We start from the raw sequence: 17,327 nt of genomic DNA, 5'->3' as shown, positions 1-17,327 counted from the left end.
GAACAGGCTCCTGATACCCCAAATCCAGCAGCCACTGGCTTTCAGCCTCCAGGGTGTTAGTTGGAAGAAGTCTAGATGTGGGTGCAGCACAGGACCCCAGAGAAGCAGATTCTTCCTGCTGGGCAGTTGCCACAGATCCCGGATCAATATGTTTATCAGTTCTGGAAACCATGGATGCCTGGGCCAATATGGAGCCACCAGGATGACTTCCGCTGAAGTTCTTCAAATTTTGCATATCACCTTGGGAAGAAGTGCTGTTGGTGGAAAGGTGTACAGTAGCCTTTCTGGCCATGGTTCCACAAGAGCACCTGTGCCTGCTGCTGCTGCGTGACATGGGAACCTTGAGGAGAAGGTGGGAACCTGTGCATTGTGTGGAGAGAGAGAGAGAGAGGGAGAGATTGAGAGAGAGAGAGAGAGAGAGAGAGAGAGAGAGAGAGAAGGGCTGAATCGACCCACTTTTGACCCTGGCCATGCTCACCGCTGGCCTCGGCCCCACCCACAAGCAGCACGTGGTCTCCGACAGATTACCCCGAGGGAATGCAGCTGTCCATCCACATTGTGGGGTGAAATGGTGGCCAGCAGGTTGATGGCTGCGCTGCAGACACACTTGCACTGGCAGCAAAACAACACGGAAAGTGAGGACACGAGCAAGAACACTGATGTGGATGACACTGTGGATGACACTGTCATGGCCCGGGCCAGCTGAGCCCAGGCTGCTGTGCCACTTGCTGAGAAACTGGGCTGGGTTCTTGATACTGAACCTGTAGACCCTGAGGCAGGACCCTTGCGGACACCTTCCCCGAGCCCTTGAGGAGGCAAGAACCACCTGCTCCCAGCAGCACAGGGTGTGCATGAGGGGAAGGGCCACAGAAAGACGGAGAAAGGCTTGCTCAAGACCAGGGCTTTTCTACAGAACTCTCTCAACCTGTGGCCCCTCTCTCCTCAGATCAGAAGTAGTGGGTGTTGCTCCCCAGTGCCGGACGTGCATGAGGGGAGGGGCCACAGAAAGACGGAGAAATGGTTGCCATCACATTCATCTGGCAGGGAGGAGGAGCTGGATATGTATGACTAGATATGTGGGGATGGGGTATATGAAAAAGAATGTGGGGTGGCCCTGCCCACTTTTTGCTTCAGCCCCATTCACTGCAGCCCTGCAGACCCTGGAAGTCTGGCCACAAGGGTACGCAGCCCTCAGGCTAAAAAAGGCTCCCCACCCACGCTTTATTGGGGGCAATGGACTCAACCTATCCTTATCATCCTATTTATTTATTTATTTATTTAGTATCATGTCTCTCCCCAAATAATGACACCCAAGGCATCAATCCTAGCATCTATTCCATCAGTTCTGATGCTGCATAGAGTCTGAGGAAACCTAGGATGGGCAATGGGCTTTGTCACATACACACATGAAAACCATACCTCCTAAAGGGCCAAGCTTGTGTGAGTAACAGCAGTGAAAGCAGTGCACCAATGTGGGTGGCCGGACACCACCTGCAGAAGCAAGACAACCCACTGCTTGCATTCCCAGGACAGGAATGGGTTGAGGGTTTGCCATGCCTGCACATGGCTGGGACGTAGAGGTGGCTGGTGGGGCAGCCACCCTACACCCAACTCACTCTTTACTGGCTTCCTCTCCACTACAGACAAAATATTATTATTATTATTATTACTATTATTAAATTTATTAATCGCCCATCTGGCTGGTCACCCAGCCACTCTGGGCGATGTACAGCATACAACTTTCATTGCCACCATGAGTGCTGTGTTAATAGTGTTCATGGCCAAAGGCAAAGTGGTGAGTGGGCTGGAGTAAGCCCAGGGGACTGTCCTTTCCATTCTGAGTCACCGTGTGCTCACCATGTGCTCCTGAGAGCACCAATTGAATTGAAGGGGTGTGGCCTGAGTACTCCCAGCAGCTGTGTGGGCAGGGAGTTTCAGTCTGTTTCCCACCTCCCAGCTGAGCAGAGCAGAGCAGTCGAAGCTGCTCCAGCTGGTCTAGGAGCTACGCAAGCAAGAAAGCTCCCAGAGAGCGAGCAATCAGAATGAGCGACCAGGGTGCGCAAACAGGAGTTTAGCAGGGGAGGTCAAGGGAGAGGCCCCTAACATTATTTTTTAATTCTTTTTCTTGTAACACACACTTCCATACCAGAGGACTCTGTTTTTAACCTCCAGTGAATAGAGGACAAAGCACAGGCTATCCCAGTACAATCAGAAAGCTAGAAACATAAAGGGAATAGAGACTATGGAAGGAAAAGACTCTCCAGTGGTGGTGACCTGCAAGGTGTATGCAAAACTTATTTTCTTGCCTGAGATTAACATGGCCTACACCTGCAACAAGTGCAAGTTGATTACATTGCTGGAAGACAAAGTAAGAGGACTGGAGCAGCGACTGTCAACCCCCCAGGGAATAAGAGAACACAGAGAGTCCTTGGACAGAATGGTGGAACTGCAGCAGCAAAGTGAAGAACAGAAGCCAGAACAGCAACAGCAAGCTGAAGCAGAAGAAGAAAATGCTGAGGTGGGGAAAAATGAAGCAGAGGATACTCCTTGGAAAAGGGTGACAGGAGCAGAAGAACTAGAAGCCACTCTGCACCAGTGGAGGCAGTGGAGCTAGGGAACTGTTTCCAGGTACTGGAGGATGAGACTGGAGGACAGCCTGCAGAGGAAGAATTACAAGGGAACCTGCATGAGAGCAAGCAAGAGGCTGAAGGTCAGCCAAGCAGAGGCGATGAAACCAAGGCCTATAACAAGAAGAGAAGAATAGTAGTTGTGGGAGACTCCTTGCTGCGTGGGATCTAAACTAAGGATGTACGAAACCACTTACCTGTTTCGTAAGTGGCATCCGCAGTGCGGGGGGAGGCGCTCCATCCCTCCCCCCCCCCCGGAATCCTCCCTGGCTGGCTCCGCTCTGCGGTGACTCCGCAGAGCCGCCAGCCGGGTGCATCTGCAGCTGGACATCCAACTGCAGCAGGTCTGCGGACGCAAATGGTGGCCGGCATAGCAGCCGCCATTTGCGTCCCTTCGCTGAGCCATGATAGGCTACATAAATATTTACGTAGCCTATCACAGCAAAGAGTGGGAACACAAATGGCATCCACTGGAGCCGCAGCCGCAGCAAAGTAGGCTCTGTTTCGCAGGGCTTTCGCAAGGTGGTGGGGCAAGTTGCTCCGTTCTGCCACGGATTCTGGGGGGCCGAATTCACTGGAATTCAGCCTCCCTGAGATCCGTGGCAGAATTCTCTGACATCCCTAATCGTAACCCAAGTATGTGGCGAAGACCCATTGACTCACCAGGTATGCTGTCTCCCAGGAGGACAGATTAGATATATGACTGAAGGGTTGCCTAGAATCATAAAGCCCACTGACAGGTATCCCTTTCTTCTCATCCATGTGGGAACAAATGATACCGCCAAGTGGAGCTACGAAGAAATCACGTCAGGCTTTGAAGCTTTGGGAAGGAAACTCAAGAACTTTGGGGCCCAGATAGTTTTCTCATCCATCCTTCCAGTAGTTAGAAGAAGGATAGAAAGGGAAGGGAAAATACTCCAGGTGAATGACTGGTTACAAAGGTGGTGCCGACGCGAGTGATTTGGATTCTGGGACCATGAGTTATACTTCCTGGAAGATGGACTGTTGGCAAGGGATGGGTTGCACCTCACAAAGGCTGGGAAGAATGTGTTTGGCCACAGCATGAAGAACTCAGGAGGGCTTTAAACTGAATCCTATGGCGGAGGGAGACATAAAGTTGGGGGTAAGAATGGATGAAGGTTCATGCACCGCAACAGAGAGAACAGCTGTAATATTGCCCAATAATATTCTTCAGAAACATGTAGGAAGAAAGCCAGACTATAAACCACATGGTCTTCAATGTCTATACACTAATGCCCAGAGTCTTGTAAACAAACGGAACGAACTTGAACTCTTAATACAGGAGGGAAATTATGACTTGATGGGTGTAACTGAGACTTGGTGGGATGACTCCCATGACTGGAATACAGCAATTGAAGGATATAACTTGTTCAAAAAGAACAGGAGGAACAAAAAGGAAGGTGGGGTTGCACTATATGTTAAAAATACATATCTCTGCACAGAAATACAGGATGATGAGCTTGGTAGCCCCATTGAGAGCATCTGGGTTAAAATAAATGGAGCAAAGAATAAAAGAAACATGGTGGTCAGCGTCTACTACCGCCCACCCAATCAAGGAGAAGACAAGGATGAAACTTTTGAAAAGAAAATAGCCAATGTTTCAAGGAAGCATGATGTAGTAGTAATGGGGGACTTCAATTTCCCTGATATTTGTTGGGAGACAAATTCTGCAAAACATGGCCCCTCCAGGAAATTCCTGACTTGTGTTGCTGATAACTTCCTCCTACAGAAAGCAGAAGAAGGAACTAGAGGATTGGCTATCCTTGACTTGATCCTTACCAACAGAGATGACTTAGTGGATAAAGTAGCAGTTACGGGAACTCTGGGGGAAAGTGACCATGTTATACTTGGGTTCTTGGCTCCAAAGGAAGCAAAAGCTGAGTATAGCCAAACATGCACCCTGGATTTTAGGAAAGCCAATTCTAATAAACTCAGAACAATGATAAGTAAGGTCCCATGGCAGGCGACTCTAATGAGAAAAGGAGTCCAAGATGGGTGGGAGTTTATAAAAAAGGAAATTGTCAAGGAACAATTACAAATAATTCCAACAAGAAAAAAGGTGGAAGACAACATAAGAAGCCAATGTGGCTTCACAACAAGCTTAGAGATGACCTGAAAACAGAAAAAAACACATATAGGAAGCGGAAGGAAGGCCAACCTACAAACGAAGAGTACAGGCAGGTAGCACAGAATTGCAGGGATGGTGTCAGGAAGGCTAAAGCTGAGAACAAGCTGAGGTTAGCGAGGGATGCTAAAAGCAACAAAAAGGCTTTCTTCAGATACATGCATAGTAAAGGACAGAGGAAAGAAATGGTGGTTCAACTTTCAATGAGGATGGCAAAATGATAACAGATGACAAAGAAAAGGCAGAAGTGCTCAATTCCTACTTTGGCTCAGTCTTCTCCTGAAAGAGGGTCTATGACGCCCTGGCAAAAGCTGAAGGGGCAGGATTGCAGCTTGAGATCGATAGGCATATGGTCAAGGAACACCTGATGACTGGAGTTCATTAGGGCCAGATGAACTGCATCCTAGAGTAATAAAGGAAATGGCAGAAGAATTCTCAGAACCGCTGTCTATTCTCTTTGAGAAATCATGGAGGACGGGGGAAGTGCCAGATGACTGGAGGAGGGCTAATGTTGTCCCTATCTTCAAAAAGGGTTAAAAGGAGGAACCTGGGAACTACAGACCAGTCAGTCTGACATCAATCCCTGGGAAAATTCTGGAGCAGATGATAAAGCAATCCATCTGGAAGCACCTTGAAAACAATGCAGTGATTACTCAAAGCCAACGTGGATTTGACAAGAACAAATCCTGCCAGACTAATCTGATCTCTTTTTTGGATCAGGTAACCTCCCTTGTGGACTGTGGGAATGCTGTGGACATAATATACCTCGATCTCAGCAAAGCTTTCGACAAAGTGCCCCATGATATCCTGATGAGCAGACTAGCTCAAAGTGGGCTAGATGAAACAACGATCCGGTGGATCCACAGTTGGCTACAGAATCGGACTCAAAGAGTGCTTATCAATGGGACTGTCTCAAACTGGGGAGAGGTAACGAGTGTGGTACCACAGGGCTCAGTCCTGGGCCCAGTGCTCTTCAACATTTTTATTAATGACTTGGAGGAGGAGGTGCAGGGAATGCTGATAAAATTTGCAGATGACACAAAGGTGGGTGGGATAGCTAATACCCTGGAAGACAGAAACAAAATTCAAAATGATCTTGATAGGCTGGAGCGCTGGGCAGAAAACAACAGAATGACATTTAATAGGGATAAATGCCAAGTTCTGCACCCAGGAAAAAGAAACCAAATGCACAGTTACAAGATGGGGGTACTTGGCTCAACAATACTACAGGCGAGAAGGATCCTGGAATTGTTATAGATCACAAGCTGAATATGAGCCAACAAATGTGATGTGGCTGCAAAAAAGGCAAATGCTATTTTGGGCTGCATTAATCAAAGTATAGCTTCCAAATCATGTGAAATACCAGTTCCCCTCTACTCAGCAGTGGTTAGGCCTCATCTGGAGTACTGTGTCCAGTTCTGTGTACAACACTTTAAGAAGGATGCAGATAAACTGGAGAGGGTTCAGAGGAGGGCAACAAAGATGATTAGGGGACTGGAAACAAAGCCCTATGAGGGGACACTGAAAGAACTGGGCATGTTTAGCCTTGAGAAGAGAAGACTGAGGGGAGATATGATAGCGCTCTTCAAGTACATGAAAGGTTGTCACAGAGAGGAAGGCCAGGATATCTTTTTGATCATCCCAGAATGCAGGACATGGAATAATGGGCTCAAGTTACAGGAAGCCAGATTCTGGCTGAACATCAAGAAAACCTCCCTGACTGTTAGATCAATATGACAATGGAACCAATTCCCTAGGGAGGTGGTGGGCTCTCCCACACTGGAGGCATTCAAGATGAGGCTGGACAGCCATCTGTCAGGGTGCTTTGACTTGGATTCCTGCATTGACCAGGGGGTTGGACTCGATGGTCTTGTAGGCCCCTTCCAACCATACTATTCTATGATTCTATGGACATGTCAGAGATAAAGCATACAAATATATAATTTTGTGTACTTTTAAAATTGTCATGGCTCTTTTGATAATTCTAGCAACTACTATATTCCTGAATGGGATCACCAGTTTGCAAGTGGTAAGTGATAAATCTGTATTACCCATCTTTCAGGTCCATGGTCTGTAGTTCTGTGAGTTTAGGTAGGAGTAGGGATTTCTCACAGAAATATTGGCACACTGGCCTGTCTGTCTATCTATTTTATTTCATTTCAGAACCCACCCCTTCCACTGCATATCAAGGTTTAGGAAAGCTGACAACAGTTTTTAAACATCCAAAATCAATACAAGAATAACAGCAACAAAATGAAAATCAGAAATATTTACAGCCGATAAAACATAAAAACAAGGGGGTTAGACACTAAACATTTCAACCCAGCAGGTAAAAAAAAGTGTTGTCTAGCCTGCGAAAAGCAGGGAGAGAACAGGCCAAACAGATCTCTCAAGGTTAAGCGATCTATAGTTTAGGCATCGCCACCATTGTTTGTTTATTTCTTTGAGTGAGTGAGTGAGTGAGTGAGCAATCCTATGGGTTGCACCCTGGGTACTTATAAGCCCCTGAATTCAGAGGCTTACAAGTATCCTATGCAGAGAGGAAGGCACCTTGCGCCTCCCATGCTGCATTTTAGCTGGACGGGTGATTTCGCCTGTCTAGCAGAGACTTCGGGTGAGGGAAGGAGGCTGGGGCGCTGCCAGGAATGCCTCCTTTCCCCCGTCTCCGTGCTGCGTTTACCGAGTGCAGAGAGGCAACTGGGGTGGTTCTCCCCATGCTGGTTATGAGGAGGAGGGGCTGGGGAGTGTGGTTTCCGAGCTCGGAGCTCAGAGCGCTGTCTTCGAGCGTGGAGCCAGGAAACCGAAAAATCCTATGTCCCCCAGATGCTGTCTGTGGGACACAGAATTGCTCCCTGAGTGATTTATACCTTGTTTTTCCATGAAAGAAATAGCAGTCAAAGCTGCTAACAATAAAAAGAAGCAAAATTAAGATAAAATTTAGTTAAAACAATAATAAAACAACTACACTGAAAACACAATAAAAAACACAAGAGCAACGAAAGAATGAAAACAGCACCCAGCCCAAGGGACCAGCTTTCATAGCAAAAGTCTGCTTGAATAAAAACGTCTCTGCCTGTGGGCAGAAGGAGATGAAGCATACAAAAATGTATGGCAGAAGGATTTTTCTGCCCAAAAATTTTCTGCCCAAAAATGTGGGCATAAGGAGATGAAGCATACTTGGCAGGGAGTATCAGAGCCTGGGAGCAACCACTGAGAAGGCTCTCTCACATGTTTCCACCAAATATGCCTCTGATGGCAGTGGGACTGAAAGAAGTGCTACCTGGGAGGACTGTAAACTTAGGCAGACTTGCATGGGAAGATGCAGCCTTTCAGATAGCCTGGTCTAGGTCAGGATGGTCAGAATCAAATCAAAGTAGCGCTGTGCTGAAATTGTGAGGTTTAAGGTTGGGGAAATCCTTATCCACCTACTGTACTTATTACTTATGCCACACATGGAGGGAAGTCACTTTGTTCCTCAGCTATATGCCTATCTAAGTTCCTGCTTGCTGTGCCCAGTCTAATCATGGGGCACTTAATCTAGTGTTGCTTGAGTAGGTGGCATTGCTAAATCTGGACCTGGGCATGTGACCAACATGGAAAACATGGAAAAATTTAATGTTCATGCCAACATGGAAAAATTGCTAGTTACCCTGATACTCAGCAGGGTATCCATGTAAATGAATACCTTGATTTACTTCATGCTAGGCTGAATTTCTTTAAATGACTGTGCCATAATCTGCCAAATACTGGGGGTGGAATGTCTGTACATGTTCTGCGCTGAGCAGCTTGCCAACAATTTGGTGTTGTGCCAGAGAGACGGATGGCAATTGCTGTTGGTGTAGTCTTCACCCTGCTGCCAAACAAATTCCCTGCCTGAGGTGGTCTCAGATGCATTGTTGGAGACCCCCAGGGCAATTGCTTTTGGGGGTTTTCAGCATGCAACCTGAATCTGCCTTCAGTGGTCCAGCTCAGGACTTCATGGCCTCCACTGCAACCATGGGTCTGTTTCAATGTGTCATCAGTTCAAAACACGGGGTGAGACATGATAGAGGGTTGGTCTCCATGAGAGAGGGGTGGTCTGATGGTGGTGGGGTTAAAATAGCCCTGTTGTCATGATCAGACTATTTCTTGGTGAAGTTTGGTTTTATGGCATCAATTCCTCTTTGCACGGATGGAAGACCTATTAAAATGGTCCACCCCTGGAGACTTCTGGATTTTGAAATATATCTGAATGCTCTGGGGGAGTTTCCAGTTGCTAGAGCTGATGATCTTGATGAGGCCTTGGTCTCACTATGGAATGGAGAGGTGAGGCAGGCCATCAACACAATCACCCTCTTCAACATTGTAACGTCCACCGACACAACCTTCTGGAAATGACCATCCAGGAAGGACAACTGCCACTGTAAACCCTCAAAAACCCATCCTACTGAGGCAGTCCAGAAGGATACTATGACCAATGGTATTAAAAGCTACTAAGTGGTCCAGCAGAACCAACAGGGATATACCCTTCTTTCCAGTTAATGGTATGGGTTGTCCATCAGATTGGCCAAAGCTGTCTCAGTCCCCAAAACAGGCCTGAAGCTGAGCTGAAATCCATTTCATCCAAGAAGCCAAGAACCTGAGCTGCCACCATCAGCTATCCTTGAGGATTACTATGTGAGTAAAAATGGTCTAAAATCAGTATGTCAGTAGAATAGGTGTGTCTTAAGTTTTATTTTGTTTGTCTTGACCTGTAAGCTACCCAGATAATATTTGTGGATGGATGGCCACATAAATCAAATCAATCCTAAAAAATGAAGTTCAGTCTCTGCTCTGAAGTAGGGCCATTCACCTACCAAGATCTTACCATCCTGCCACCACATACAAATCAATCTACATATTCCAGACTGCAATGGGCCACAAGCAAAGAGGAAATATGTCACAGAACGAGCTCAAAGAAGGCCAAGCTACACCATGCAGTTGAAGGCATACTTGGAAGAAACTGATTACCTAGACCCATTTCAGTCAGGCTTCAGGCTTGGGCATGGGATAGAAACGGCCTTGGTCACCTCGGTAGATGATATGAGGAGGGCTCTGGATAGGGGTGAATGCTCCTTCCTTGTTCTCCTCGACCTCTCAGTGGTTTTTGATACCGTTGACCACGGTATCCTCCTGGACCGCCTGGAGGGGTTGGGCATTGGAGACACCGTATTGCGGTGGTTCCGGTTCTTCCTCTCTGGCAGGTACCAGAGGGTAGCACTGGGAGAGGAGGTTTCGGACCCGTGGCCACTCACTTGTGGGGTGCCACAGGGTTTCATCCTCTCCCCGGTGCTATTTAACATTTATGTGAAGCCGCTGGGGGCTATCATCAGGAGGTTTGGGGTGCAGTGTCATCAATATGCGGATGACAGGCAGCTCTACCTCTCATTCAAATCTTCACCCAGGTTGGCCGTAGAATCCCTGTCCAAATGTCTGGAGACAGTGAGTGGCTGGATGGGGAGGAATAAGCCGAGGCTGAACCCTGACAAGACCAAGGTACTTTTGGTGGGAGACAAGAGGAGGCTGGGGGATGTTGACCTGGTGTTGAATGGGGTACGGCTACCCTTGAAAGACCAGGTCCGCAGCCTGGGGGTCATTTTGGACTCCCAGCTGTCCATGGAGGCTCAGGTGTCAGCTGTGAGCTGGACAGCGCTGTATCAACTCCATCTGATACAGCGGCTGCGCCCCTTCCTTCCCGACCATCTGCTCCCATCGGTAGTACATGCCATGGTCTCCTCTCGTTTAGACTACTGTAATGCGCTCTACGTGGGGTTACCCTTGAAGATGGTTCGGAAGCTGCAGCTGGTACAGAACGCGGCGGCTTGCCTGATTAAAGGCAGCCCCCAGCGAGATCACATCACTCCAGTGCTGAAGGAGTTGCACTGGTTACCAGTTGTTTTCCGGGCCAAATTCAAGGTGTTGGTTTTGACCTTTAAAACCCTATATGGTTCCGGCCCAGCCTATCTTAAGGAGCGCCTCCAGCAACACCAGACAGGCCGTTTAACAAGATCAGCCTCGGATGGCCTTCTCTCTGTCCCATCAGCCAGGACAGCTAAACTGGTGGGGACGAGGGAGAGGGCCTTTTCTGTGGTGGCCCCCACTCTGTGGAACTCCCTCCCTAGGGAACTCCGCCATGCCCCCTCTTTAATGAGCTTCCATCATGCATAAAAAACGTGGTTGTTCAGGCAGGCATTTGGGGTGGGTTAGGGTATTTTAGAAAATGTTTTTATTGTAGAATTTTATTGTTTTAAATTTTTTATTTATGCTGTACATCGCCTAGAGTGGCTGGGTGACCAGCCAGATGGGCGATTAATAAATTTAATAATAAATAAATAAATAAAAATGTAGAAAACTGCAGATACATCCCACCACTTCCTACACTGATCACTGAGTAAGAAATACTTAGTCAAGAAGGTTTATCTGTGCTGCTCTTTGGACCTGGTACACTAATTAACTTGACCAACTCCAAGTCCTGGATTCCATAAATGAATAACAAATTATTTTTAAGAGGTTAAACAAGAGAAGAGTTCAGAAAGTTGGGATATACTTTCAAAAATCTCTTACTAGTCGCAGTTCAACAACTGCCCAATAATTTCACAATGCTGTTGTTTGTACCTATTATAATTAGATCTTGTTGAAACATGCAGCTAATCCTGAGTGTTGAATAGCCGGAGCATTGAGGCTTCAGACCTGTTTTGCAGAGTTTTCAATACAGGAAGAAGGCACCACCCACACAAGCATCCAGGTGAAGGGTAAACTCTCAAATGTAAACCTAACAAATGTAGCTGGGGAAGAGACAGAAAACTGAGGGGAAACCCTCCATTAAACTAGATAGATTAATGATTCACTGAGGCGATACCTAGGCAATGTCTAATGCAACTGTATGAAACATTTGTGCAGATCATCGGAACTGGCAGACACTGTCCTTGATCAAATGGTATTCCGAACTTCGCTGTAATCATTACAGAAAACTGCTTACTGAAAGGAAATGGATTGGATTGATCTCATTTCAATATTGTTCCTATTTACCCTTACGATTATGTTCACTTTGAAAATGGGCAGTTTCTGGAATAAGAGCTCCCAGGATCTCCCACCAGGACCCAGGCCTTTACCACTTATTGGAAATCTCCTCATAATGGATCTGAAGAGGCCCCACAGAACAATGGTCAAGGTAATGCTTTCTGTTCTTGCCTTGGCAGGACAAGGATCACTGTATTAATTTGATCTTTGAGGTCAGTTGTCACATACTTTTTTGTTGAAACTTCTTTAATTCTTTGCAACTGTTATGTTTCTGTGTGGAATGACAGGGAGAGGACTTGGAGGCTAGATGGCTACAGGATAAGGGTCAAAACCTGCAATGGGCTCAGAAGGGGGCCAGAGGAAAGGACTGCTAAAAGAGACCCATATAGACAGTTGGGGGTGCAAGTTCCCATCTTCTTGCTCCTTTTAAGTCCTTATTCATTTTGTGATTTGTTTGGGAAAGTGATTCCAACACCACAGGAAGGTAAGAGCCATGACCTCCAAAGGAGTGATGAATTGGCACAAATGGGTAACAAAACATGAACCCTGCTGAGCCCAATAATTCATTATTCAATACATTCATTTGTACTGAATGGATCCCATTCTACTTGATTGCATTTTGGTTCTGGATCAGATGAACTTAACCCTGAACTGAAATCACATCAATCAGATGTATTGAAAATATAGTGTGCTTTTTATATGGCATTTTTTCATTTACCTGTCATGAAATGTCCCTTGTTTAATGGGAAGGTTTTGATAACTGTTGCGGTAGCCAGACACAGAGAAAACTAGAGGATGCACAATACTGGTGAAAGGAGGCGCTAAGGAGAGAGGGGGGCTGTGAGATTTGCAGCTGTGCGACAGAAAGAAACTGCAATTGGTGGAGGGGCATGGGAGATGTGAAGGCTATATGGGTCAGGATTGGGCATGCTTTTCCAGCAATCTCTATTCTGTTTGGGAAAGAAAGAAGGTGACTTGGGTGTAGGGAAACTAGATGGTTCCATCGTCATGAGCAGATCACCATTTGGTCACTCCTAGTCCTAGACATACTTTTCATACTGGTGGATGACATCCTTTTTCTTGATGTTTGAGGAGCTGGGTTCAATGAAACAAAAAAGGAGTGGATTAGAACAGAGTGAAAGATTTGGACCATTCTGTAGTGGATTTAGGTGAACAAACTGAAACTTGATGTAGATAATATGGTGGAAATAGTGTTGGTCAGGGGATCTGATGATTTTAGAGGAAGTGTCTAGCCTGCTTTGGATGGGGTTGCACTCCCCATGAAACAACACGTTCACTATTTGGAGATACTGCCTACAACAAAGACAGGGTTGTCCATAGTTGTTCATAACCTAATTACTTCTGGGGGGGGGGGGTCTCCACAACAACAGAAGGAGAAGCCAGTCATGGCTTACCTGGATTTTTCAAGGAGCTGGCTTTAGTCCACGCAGGGCTCCACGGGTAAGTGTATCAAACCACTAAAGGTCACTTCACAGAACATACTTCTGGGTAGGGTGGGGGGTTGGAGTGAACATAATCTGACTGGCAGGGGCTGCTCAACCAATAAGGGAGGCTCCCCCCCTCCAGGCTCTCCCCCCTTCCTCCTTTGATAAAATCCTGTCTTTAGGGAATTGTTGCTTTAAAATTTAAAATTCAAGGGGGAGGGGGTCTCTGTAAATTCTGATGTGTGCATTCAGGGGACAAGCCTCATTGACCACAGTGGGAGCTACTTCTGAGTAGACACTAAGTGATTTGTGCTGGGAAACACAGGGGCGGGCAGGAACAATCTCCTTCTCTCTCTCTCCCTTCCCCATTTCTTACTTCCTTAAATAACCAATCATAGAATCATAGAATAGTAGGGTTGGAAGGGGCCTACAAGGCCATCAAGTCCAACTGCTCAATGCAGGAATCCAAGTCAGAGCATCCCTGACAGATGGCTGTCCAGCCTCGTCTTGAATGCCTCCAGTGTGGGAGAGCCCACCACCTCCCTAGGGAATTGGTTCCATTGTTGTATTGCTCTAACAGTCAGGAGGTTTTTCCTGATGTTCAGCTGGAATCTGGCTTCCTGTCACTTGAGCCCATTCTTCCGTGTCCTGCACTCTGGGATGATCAAGAAGAGATCCTGGCCTTCTTCTCTGTGACAACCTTTCAAGTACTTGAAGAGCGCTATCATATCTCCCCTCAGTCTTCTCTTCTCAAGGCTAAACATGCCCAGTTCTTTCAGTCTCTCCTCATAGGGCTTTGTTGCCAGTCCCCTGATCATCTTTGTTGCCCTCCTCTGAACCCTCTCCAGTTTGTCTGCATCCTTCTTAAAGTGTGGTGCCCAGAACTGGACACAGTACTCCAGATGAGGCCTAACCAGTGCTGAGTAGAGGGGAACTAGTACTTCCTGGGATTTGGAAGCTATGCTTCTATTAATGCAGCCCAAAAGAGCATTTTCCTTTTTTGCAGCCACATCACATTGTTGGCTCATATTCAGCTTGTGATTGACAACAATTCCAAGATCTTTCTCACTTTTAGTGTTGTTGAGCCACGTATCCCCCATCTTGTAACTGTGCATTTGGTTTCTTTTTCCTAGGTGCAGAACTTGGCATTTATCCCTATTAAATGTCATTCTGTTGTTTTCTGCCCAGCGCTCCAGTCTATCCAGATCACTTTGAATTTTGTTTCTGTCTTCCAAAGTATTAGCTATCCCGCCCAATTTTGTGTCATCTGCAAATTTGATCAGCATTCCCTGCACCTCCTCCTCCAAGTCATTAATCAAAATGTTGAAGAGCACTGGGCCCAGGACTGAGCCCTGTGGTACCCCACTCGTTACCTCTCCCCAGTTTGAGAAGGTCCCATTGATAAGCACTCTTTGAGTCCGATTCTGTAGCCAACTGTGGATCAACCGGATCATTGTTTCATTTAGCCCACTTTGAGCTAGTTTGCTCATCAGGATATCATGGGGCACTTTGTCAAAAGCTTTGCTGAAGTTGACGTATATGATGTCCACAGCATTCCCATGGTCTACAAGGGAGGTTACTTGATCAAAAAATGAGATCAGATTTGTCTGGCAGGACTTGTTTTTGACAAATCCATGTTGACTTCGAGTAATCACGGCATTGTTTTCAAGGTGCTTCCAGATGGATTGCTTTATCATCTGCTCCAGAATTTTCCCAGGGATTGATGTCAGACTGACTGGTCTGTAGTTCCCAGGTTCCTCCTTTTTACCCTTTTTGAAGATAGGGACAACATTAGCCCTCCTCCAGTCATCTGGCACTTCCCCCGTCCTCCATGATTTCTCAAAGAGAATAGACAGCGGTTCTGAGAGTTCTTCTGCCAGTTCCTTTATTACTCTAGGATGCAGTTCATCTGGCCCTGGAGATCTGAACTCATTCAAAGTAAGTAGGTGTTCCTTGACCATATGCCTATCGATCTCAAGCTGCAATCCTGCCCCTTCAGCCTGCACTTCGCCTTTGCCAGGGGGTCATAGACCCTCTTTTGGGAATGAGCCAAAGTAGGAATTGAGCACGTCTGCCTTTTCTTTGTCATCTGTTATCGTTTTGCCATCCTTATTTAATAGCTGAACAACCATTTCTTTCCTCTGCCTTTTACTATGCACGTATCTGAAGAAAGCCTTTTTGTTGCTTTTAGCATCCCTCGCTAACCTCAGCTCGTTCTCAGCTTTAGCCTTCCTGACGCCATCCCTGCAATTCTGTGCTACCTGCCTGTACTCTTACTTTGTTACTTGGCCTTCTTTCCACTTCCTATATGTGTCCTTTTTTGTTTTCAGGTCATCCCTAAGCTTTTTGTGAAGCCACGTTGGCTTCTTCTGTTGTCTTCCACCTTTTCTTCTTGTTGGAATTGTTTGTGATTGTCCCTTTAGAATTCCTTTTTTAAAAGCTCCCACCCATCTTGGACTCCTTTTCTCGTTAGTTTCGCTTGCTATGGGACCTAACTGATCATTGTTCTGAGTTTATTAAAATCAGCTTTCCTAAAATCCAGGGTACGCGTTTTACTACACTTGGCTTTTGCTTCCCTTAGAACTCAAGTGCAACATGGTCACTTTCCCCCAGAGTTCCTGTAACTGCTACTTTATCCACTAAGTCATCTCTGTTGGTTAGGATCAAGTCAAGGATAGCCGATCCTCTAGTTCCTTCCTCTACTTTCTGTAGGAGGAAGTTATCCGCCACACAACTCAGGAATTTCCTGGAGGGGCCATGTTTTGCAGAATTTGTCCCCCAACAAGTGTCGGGGAAATTGAAGTCCCCCATTAGTACTACATCATGCTTCCTTAAAACATTGGCTGTTTGCTTTTCAAAAGTTTCATCCTCGTCTTCTCCTTGGTTGGGTGGCCGGTAGTAGACTCCGACCACCAGGTTCCTTTTATTCTTTGCTCCATTTATTTTGATCCAGATGCTCTTGATGGGGCTACCAAGCTCATCGTCCTGTATTTCTGTGCAGAGATATGTATTTTTCACATACGGTGCAACCCCACCTCCCTTTCTGTTCCTCCTGTTCTTTTTGAACAAGTTATATCCTTCAATTGCTGTATTCCAGTCATGAGAGTCATCCCACCAAGTCTCAGTTATACCTATCAAGTCATAATTTCCCTCCTGTATTAAGAGTTCAAGTTCGTTCTGTTTGTTTCCCATACTCTGGACATTAGTATATAGACATCGAAGACCATGTGCTTCATAGTCTGGCTTTCTTCCTACATGTGTCTGAAGACTATTATTGGGTGCTATCAGAGCTTTTCTGTCCGTTGCAGTGCATGCACCTACGTCCACTGTTACCCCCAACATTACATCTCCCTTCCCCGTAGGATTCAGTTTAAAGCCCTCCTGATGAAGTTCTTCATGCTGTGGCCAAACACATTCTTCCCATCCTTTGTGAGGTGCAACCCATCCCTTGCCAACAGCCCATCTTCCAGGAAGTATAGCCTGTGGTCCCAGAATCCAAATCTCTCTCATCGGCACCACGGACTATTTTTCTTTCCCTTTCGATCCCTCTTCTAACTACTGGAAGGATGGATGAGAAAACTATCTGGGCCCCAAAGTTCTGGAGTTTCCTTCCCAAAGCTTCAAAGTCTGACGTGATTTCTTCATAGCTCTGCTTGGCGGTATCATTTGTTTCCACATGGATGAGAAGAAAGGGATACCTGTCAGTGGGCTTTATGAGTGCAGGCAACCTTTCAGTCACGTCTCTAATCTGTCCTCCCAGGAGACAACATACCTGGCAAGTCCACGGGTCTTTGCGACATACTTGGGTCTCGATCCCACGCAGCAAGGAGTCTCCCACTACTACCACTCTTCTCTTCTTGTTGTTGTAGGCCTGTGTTTCATCGCCTCTGTTTGACTGACCTTCAGCCTCTTGCTCACTCTCATGTAGGTTCCCCTGTGATTCTTCCTCTGCAGGCTGTCCTCCAGTCTCATCCGCAAGTACCTGGAATCGGTTCCACAGCTCCACTGCTTCCACTGGTGCAGAGTGGCGTCTAGTTGTTCTTCTCCTAACTGTCACCCTTTTCCAAGGAG

The 17,327-nt window shown here is 46.5% G+C and overlaps 1 protein-coding gene across 2 annotated transcripts in view; it reads left to right on the top strand.

Annotated features, from left to right (window-relative positions):
- Positions 1 to 11,534: 11,534 nt before the first annotated feature.
- The window catches only part of LOC146358875 (cytochrome P450 2K1-like), a 38,059-nt gene continuing 32,266 nt past the window's right edge, over positions 11,535 to 17,327 (top strand). For both annotated transcript variants that reach the window (XM_084822489.1, XM_084822480.1), the window contains exon 1: positions 11,535 to 11,962. In XM_084822489.1, coding sequence (XP_084678615.1) covers positions 11,780 to 11,962 — 183 coding nt within the window. In that variant the 5' untranslated portion in view covers positions 11,535 to 11,779. The remainder of the gene's footprint in view (positions 11,963 to 17,327) is intronic.

This window comes from Heloderma suspectum, chromosome 1, assembly GCF_057233095.1.
Source record: "Heloderma suspectum isolate Gila_16-S chromosome 1, 16-S_ref, whole genome shotgun sequence".
In the NCBI taxonomy this organism is placed as follows: Eukaryota; Metazoa; Chordata; class Lepidosauria; order Squamata; family Helodermatidae; genus Heloderma; species Heloderma suspectum.
Note: the sequence above shows the minus strand (reverse complement) of the source record. Positions and strands in the feature narration are given on the sequence as shown.